This window comes from Triturus cristatus, chromosome 6 (genome assembly GCF_964204655.1).
Source record: "Triturus cristatus chromosome 6, aTriCri1.1, whole genome shotgun sequence".
NCBI classification, from domain to species: domain Eukaryota; kingdom Metazoa; phylum Chordata; class Amphibia; order Caudata; family Salamandridae; genus Triturus; species Triturus cristatus.
This window is the reverse complement of record NC_140589.1, coordinates 393,290,053-393,298,527: the sequence shown is the minus strand read 5'-3', so window position 1 is coordinate 393,298,527 and position 8,475 is coordinate 393,290,053. Positions and strand designations below refer to the sequence as shown.

The 8,475-nt window shown below is 39.5% G+C and overlaps 1 protein-coding gene across 1 annotated transcript in view; it reads right to left on the bottom strand.

The window, feature by feature from the left end:
• Positions 1-1,116: 1,116 nt before the first annotated feature.
• Positions 1,117-8,475, bottom strand: part of SH3YL1 (SH3 and SYLF domain containing 1) — a 483,838-nt gene continuing 476,479 nt past the window's right edge. The window contains exon 10 of the mRNA XM_085610793.1: positions 1,117-2,998. Coding sequence (XP_085466919.1) covers positions 2,805-2,998 — 194 coding nt within the window. The 3' untranslated portion in view covers positions 1,117-2,804. The remainder of the gene's footprint in view (positions 2,999-8,475) is intronic.

Here is an 8,475-nt window from a genome sequence, read left to right as displayed (position 1 = left end):
TCAGTTCACTCGTGAACCTGCGGAATGACTCTCAGACGACTGCCTGCTGCAGTGGCCTGCTGTGTGCTCCACAAGGAAGGACTGCATGGTTTCTTGGAGTCTGCCTTGAACTTTCTAGTGGCCAGATCTGCTGTTAAGCCCTGCAGTGACTACGGGCTAGTTTGCTGGCCTCGTGTTCAGAGCCGCAGGGACACAAAAGGCCCCCACCATCTTGATCCCGCACTTGGACCCAGCCTGAGTGAGTCCTGAATCCCCAAGTGGTGTCCCACCAGTCCTGGACCCTTGCTTGCAGTGCTAAATGTTAAGTGATGGCCAAAACCCAAAACTCAGGACTTAGAAGTTCTTGGCCAAACACTGCTCTTAGAATCAGGATGAGACTGGGATCAACCTGCTCAAATAGCCATCTGAAGATTTTTGTCTTTTTAGTGTCATTAAAAAGCACTTAATTTTTATAAATTGGTGTGGGGGGTTTTCTGGTGCTGTATAAATACATTACAAATTGCCTCCAAGTTAAGCCTGATTGCTTTTTGTGCCAATATATCCAGGTTTAAGCACAGGTTCATTTAGTTACTTTTTGTGGTACACCCTGCAAGGCCATATGGCGGTTTGCCCAGGGCTCACACCCCAGTCAACCAACAACACAATTTCTCACTTTCTCTACACCCTGATTAAACGGACAGGATTAAATTTAAAAGGGTTATGAGGATGGAAACCTACCAGCAAGGCTTATGTGATACCTCCATCTTTACAGCTCCACTTTACAGGTTTTTGAGAAATGCCCACAAATCTGCCTCCAAACACAAATCGGAGAGAGCAGATATTTCACAATAATGTTTTTTTTGTTTTTGTTTCCAAACACCTTTAGCAATGGAAAACCTTGTGCCAACTCACATTCTGTGAATTAACATTTTGGCCTACATCAGATTTATTTACACACCACGGTTAAACCTATTTGTGCAAATACCTTTTAAGATCAGTCGCACTGGTCCCGATTTCAACTTGCACAGTATAGTGACAACTAATTGTGAATGATTTAACACACAACTTCCTCTAAGCATAACTGGTTTAAGCAAAAAGAGGAGCTATTTCACAAAGCATAGAAAAGAGAAGCGTTACTGGAATTAGACAAATTATTTATTCAAAAAACAGAATTCACAAAGAATAAAGTGGCTGAAGAAAGAAAATGTACATAATTTTATCTGTCAACATTTATATTTTTAGAATAGAATTTATTTTAAGTGCATCAGTTTATTTGATGTTTAGATTATTTTCACATAAAATCATTGTCAAAAAACAAAGCATAATTATGGAACAGTTAATGCTTGATAAATTTGATATAAATTATACTGATCAACTAACTAATAATGTATACAATGCCTCACTTTGTTTTGTATTGATTATCAATACATCCTCATTTGACATACAAAAGAGCGTTGCATCACCCAAACCAAAGGAAAAATAGGAATGCATGTTAGATTCCAGGTACTTTATTCCTGGTTTTCTTGAACATGCCAGACACACGGATAATACATTTAGCAGCTCATAAACGACATTTTAATACTTAACAAGCACACAGTAACAGACAAGTTCACCAGTGTCGGTGGAGAACCAATATTGAAAAATCTATTAAATCACTAAAAAGCAGAGTAGGCTGAGCTTATATATTGATAAAAAAATCTAATGTTTTTGTTTAACGGTTTAAGTTATAGTGCGTCCCTTTCCGGTGGTTTAAGTTGCTGAATGTTTCTTTGGCGTAGAACAAAAGAGAATGTAACACTTGTATGTTAGCTTATAGTTCAAGAATCCAATGTACTTCTAATTAAAGACTGAAACCTATTTGTTTAAATACATGCGTGTAACATTTGTTTTTCACCAATAATTTATAATGAGAATTTTGGTAACATGCAGTAATTTGTTGAGTTTTAAGGCTAATCAAAAGTGGGCGTTTTACTTAAAATCCATCATAGGTAGGCACTGATTAATTGTTAGTACCTATTTATTTCCAATTTAAAAATTATTTGAGGTGAAATGGGACTGGGACTGAATATGCCGACTGTTCAGGACAGAGCTACAAGGCTTTTCCTTACTAGACTCGAAGTTTGAAAACAATGTTTGATTATAGTGCTCACATTCATAAATATTGGTTGGTTTCTCTGGTGGCACTAAAAAAAAAAAAGAGTCGGAAATTGCATCTTTAACCCCAGAGTTTGTGCGTTCACTTTACCTAATAAAGGAACTCCCTTTACAATTCCCTTTACAACAATTGCAGGAGGAAACTAGGATTGATTAATCATAGGGTCAAAACTATACTCTGCTCCCCCTAAATGTAATTTATGATTTTCACTGGTCAGCTTTGGGAAATTCGTCTTTCCACTGCTTTTTTCACCGGCTCCACAATTCAGCACCACCGTCACATAAGCGCTTAGAACTAAATCTGTTATCGGTTACTCTATGAAACACTCCCGTTATGATTTTGGCTTCCCCGTAACAGCAGTCAACACATCCAATTTAACGGTCTCTACATAAATTATCTCTTCTTATAAACAAGATGCCTGGAGGTCCTGTCGAAATGGCTTTTTTAGTAATTAAATAAAAAGCAGGGCCTGTTTTCGGATACAGAATGCATCTTGCAGCATTACAAGAAAACGCACCATGTTTGCTATCTTTGCAATACAGTAACCTGGAATACAATTATTGTGTGTGGGCACCATTTTAATCAATGCCCCGTTACGTATATCAGTCCATGTCTTGAAGCAGCGCTTAAGTTAAGCGGGAAGTAATATTCTGTAAAGGATCCTTAATCATCAGTCCAAATTAACATAATTGGCTGGAAAAATCCCAGTTTGTCCTCGAATCCTTCCTTCCCACCAGTCAAACTGTGCATCGGTTTTGGTCAGCACGGTGATTTTATCACCAGCCTTGAAACTGAGGTCCCCGGGCTGCTGTCCTTCGAAAGTATATAGTGCAGTAGCAGTTGTAGTTTCATTTCTTGACAAATCTAAGAAACAAAAATAACCAGAGTTCACAATTCTATTTCAGGTTTACCGAAAATAACTTACTTTTTTTAATAACGACATGTAGGTGAAAGTAAAAAGTTTAAGCCAGACAAAGAACGACAACCGAACTGAACAAAAGCAAGTGAAGCAAACAAACAAGAAAACAAACACTACCAAATACAAGATATCTGGTGTTGGCTGCCAGCATGTTAGCTTTGCCAATAATAAAAAAAGAAAAAATCGTAAACCAGGATACTGGAATTAACTACTTTATGTGTAGATCTGCTGAATGTGAAAGAGCAAAATGCTGTTACAGTGAAGAAAGCCAATGGCTGAAGTGGACTGACCCACTGTCCCATACAGTCCTGGATAGAAGAAAAAAGTGAATGACAACAACGGACTAACAGATGAAGAAGGCTTACTGAAAGCCGATGTATGTATATTATATATATCACTTTAATAACATCCAAAGTTCTCGGTTAACACCAGACCTAGAAAAGGGTATTACATTACAATATTGTCAGCATTTACACTTTATTTATTTATACTTTGTTTTCGAGTCCTAGGATCTTAAAAGTGGAGCTTCAAAAATAAATAGAGATATTTGTAAAGGTCCAACAATCAAATGGATTAAAGTGCAACATTATAAATACAGTTTGATAAAATTACAGTTCTAAAAACATGAAGGATCAGAGCATCCAGCAACTCGGGTCAGCAATAAACAACATTTCTTACGCATTGCTTTATTGTAAATAAACAACATATCACAGCTTTTAAGAGAAAGTGACCAGTGCAATGCCGATATCGCAGCCATTAGGGACCATATCGGAACAATACTTCTGACTACCCAAAGTGCAAGGATTGTTAAAAACAAATACGAACTGTATTGGTCGTTTCCATAACATGATGAAGTTAACATGTAAAACACATGCACACATATTATGTCGGTGATCCCTACATTTGCAGATAGGCAGGTGCATCTCTCCCGCTTAATGATCATTTGTGTTGTAGCACATGGGCACAAGGCATGTCGTCAACTTCCGAACCAACATTGATCCTTGCTTTCTAGCCACTCAGGGGCTCATTATGATGTTGGTAGGAGTTCCCTCAAACCGACATCTTTCCGTAAGCGGAACCGACCGACCTCCAGTAGGCAGTCCCGTAACCACAATTAGGATGCAAAAGCACATAGTGCGGTTGCAACTCCCATTTCTCTATGGAAACTTGTGGTGCCTGAGGAAACCGCCCGCAGCACAAGCTCCCATAGAGAAATGGGAGTTTGTGTAAATCCCTGCACCATGTGGCAGGCACCTCATGCTGCCTGAAATACGAAGCATGGATTTTCAGGGAGGCACAGGCCCACAACCGTAGACCACCGAGGCAAGGGAACCCTGCTAGGGGCCCCCAAAGTCACTTTCTGACAGGCTTTTCATGTCAGAAAGCCCGACATGGAAAGCCTGTCAGAAACCGACATCATAATCCGGACGGCGGAAATGCCTTCTGGTAGGGATTATGCGCGGCTTCTGACACTGGCTTCTTGAGATATATAAATAAATTTTTAAAAATAAAATAAAAAAATAAAAAATATACATATATATATATATATCTATTTATATATTTATACACTCCAACTCAGATTCCTTTGGTCAAGAATAGGACACAGACAGGCGCTGGATCAAACAATCAGTTTCGTGTTTATTGTAGTCTCAGCTGTTACGCGTTTGGGCACTTCCTGCCTTGCTCACACAACACAGCGTCATCGTAACTCGACCATTAAAAATGCAGGATTCGACATCACATGAGGCACAACAGCAAGGACATTATAAACAGACTCAATAATGTAAAAAATGCCCGACTATTGTGACATTCCAATTCACTGACTGAATACAATCACATTACAACGGAGGCATAAGATTGACAAATCCTACTTGTTGCACTAAAATTCTGTTCTAATATACCAAGTATATGTGGAGGCAAGTAAAATTAATTGTCCCTCACTTTATTATATTTCATTTGTGCTGCGGCTAATACGGGGGAAAATTTTAGCACTATTCTTATTCATTTTGCACTGTTCGAAAAAGGCAATTGACTCATTTAAACGCAAGGAATCTTGAACCTTTTCATTTGCCATGAAATGCGTATTCTGACCACTGTTGATTTGAAGTACTATATTCCCACAGTAATAATGCTTACTGTGGTTCTGGGATTAGCAGTGATTTTTCTCATCAATCAACCCACTATTTTTCCTGCATACGCATAACTTTGCAGAGGATCGGGCTGCCACTTTGCAATCTGTACATAATTCTAAAATTGTTTGTCACAAAATCTCGAAAGTTTTGACTCTAATGCCAACAAGTGTCTAATAATAAAACAAACTATAAAATCCTAATGTTGTTAGCTGTTCCACCACATTTTAATTGGTACAATAGAGTTTCCTTTATACGAAATACATCATATATGACAATATATGTCGGTCTGTAAGCCTCCGATGAGCGGTCAGAAGCTTACCGACTAACATCATAATAGGGCCCTCAGTACGCCTTAACCATAGTGCCATTCGATCTCTTGCAAAATCAAACACAAGTAGTCAGCCCCCTCCCGTTAGCCCAATTTGAACCTTTTAATGAAATAACGGCCTCAGAAGTGGAGGGTGCCATCAAAACTCTTTCCACGTCCAAAGCACCTGGCCTTGATAAAATCCCTGGGGACCTATATAAAGAAGAACCCTCAATTTGGGTTCCATATTTATGGACCCTATTTAACGCCATTATGAAAGGTATGAGTATCCCAGACACATGGTTAGGAGCCGAAATATTTCCCATATTCAAAAAAGGATCACCATTGCTTCCTGTAAATTATAGGCCAATTAGCCTAATAGATGTAGCACAAAAGTTGTTTGCTAGAATACTACTCAATCGTCTGCATTTTTGGATGGAAGACATGAACATCTTGAGTGACTTACAGGCAGGATTTAGGAAAAGGGTGTCAAACTGTTGATCAACTTCTAAGGCTGCAATTATTATTCTGGAAGACAGTATCAGTGGAGGGTGGCAGCCTCTATCTGATATTTGTCGACCTGAAAGCAGCATTCGATATGGTTCCAAGGGCTAAGCTCTGGGCTGTATTACATGAGATGGGAGTTCCCTTGGACCTATTAGCCATGATCATTAGACTGCACACTGGTAACTACGCGCAGGTCAGATATGGCAAGGCAGGCCAACTAACCGCGCGCTTTCCAGTCAACAGAGGAGTCAGGCAGGGATGCGTACTAGCCCCTACCCTGTTCTGTCTTTATGTTAATGCTCTGATAACCCATATCAACAAGACGGACCGTGGTGACTCCCCCAGACTCAATGGTAGAAAGGTCCCAGTCATGCTTTTTGCAGATGACACCCTTCTGCTATCTAAGTCCCCGATGGGCGTCCAACGTGTTTTAGATAGTTTTTTAGCATTTTGTATCGACCACGGGCTCGAAATAAATATTTCGAAAACTAAATACATGGTTTTTAATCCAGCTAATACAACTCAACCTAATCCCACACTCAATGGAATAACTTTAGAAAAGGTCTCATTATTTGAATACCTAGGAATTACACTCTCAGAGTCTTTCTCCTGGGCTCCCCAACTAGACAAAGCAGCTATGCGGCTTGCCCAATTATCTGGTGCGATATTAAGAAATTCTAAATATACCACATATAGGGCTCCTGGCCCTGCCGCAGAAATTTACAAAGTGCAAGCAAGAAATGCAGCTCTATATGGGGCAGAGCTGTGGGGCCATTCCCAGCTGAAAAGTCTGTCTCTAATAGAGAATAAGTTCATTAGACTTTTATTGGGCCTACCGCAAAGCACTCCTTTAATCCCATTACGTCTTGATCTGGCAATACGACCCATAGATGAAGAAGCAGGCCTACGTCCCTTAACATATTGGCGAAGACTTCGGCTCACAGATGAGCTAGGATCTTATTGTCGTGACCTTAGCTCAATAATTGCACTTAGCACTTCTAAGAAGTTTCTCTGGCTTGTTTACATCAAGGAAATGTGCTTCAGGATTGGTTTGCCTGAACTTTGGACTAATCCCGGGGCATTTTCTTTGATGCTTCCTCGCGCAAAACTGGTCCAGGCATATAGGCAGTATAGGCTAAGTGTATTACAACGAAATGAAACTCTTGGTAGTCTTTCAAGACAGTTTTTATTAAATAAAGACCAGTATATCTTTGAGCCATCCCTGAATGAATTGCACCCACCTCTGGCAAGGAAACTTTACATTCAATTTAGGTTGGGCACCTTACCACTTAGGGACTTTACTAAAAATTGGTCCAAACGAATAGAAACAATTTGCCCAGCCTGTGGAAGGTCGACCGAGACACTAATCCACGTATTGTTTCTTTGCGTTGCATATAGAGCTCCCAGGAAATATTGGCTCATCCCTCTATGTAGGAGTTTAGGATTTACAAGATGTACTGAAGCCTATCGCATTTTAGCCACTGATACAAGTACTGTTGTAGTGTTTGCTGTTTCACGTTTTTTAAATGCAATGTGGATTAAGCGTCTTAGTTTTAAATAATCTTATGCTGCTATGTATATTTTGCCCCGGTCTTTTTTAAAAACATTTTTTAATGTTTTTATCTGCCTCTAAATGTGTTTCTTAAAATGTATTTTATGCAACTTTTATGATCTTCTGATCGAAATAAAGTTTACAAATGGCTTGTGTTGGTTCTCAAGATTCTGAGGGAGTCCAAATACGTCCTAGTGCCCAGATTCTTGCAAATGGGCACAATCCACTTGACACAGAGGATGTGATAACAAGGACAAAAGAATAGTATATGTTTCAACGGTTCTATACCACAGTGGCATGCTCGTCACTGGCCCTTCACCATGCGCTTTTCCTGACATTTGGAGCTAAATGGTTTAATGGATAGGGTGCTGTATCTAAATTGGTGATATAGCTTGCATATTAGAGGTGCAAAAAGGTCAATGGTCGCTTCATAGTGTGAACAAGGTTTTGCACCAATAAAATCTAATGTTAATCTTCCTTTGCTCTGTTTCAAAATTTCAACGGCTACATACTCCCAATAATTACCTCTGATCCCATCTCTTGAGAGCAGGCTCATTGACTCTGGGGAGGACCAATAGTTATTAAGCCCCAGTTTCTACAGGAGTGACTTTAAAGTTTGGTATGAGGTGATCTCCTTTATGAAGTGTGTAGCTATAAGATCTTACACCTTCTTGATATGGTTCTTGGGCTGGGGTAGTCTACAGTCGGTGCCAGAAAGTACAAAGTCTGCGTTCTATTTTGTGTGACATCTTTCTAGGTATAGTGGCATGAGTGGCGTACTTGGGGGAAGTGTTAGATTAGACTTTAGAAACGTGTACCACAATATCTAAACTGTTAGTATTCAAAATGCTCCATAAGTCGGCGCCATACTATACAGACCCCATTGCATTTACATTATGAATTTCAAGGGCAGAGGCAACCCTT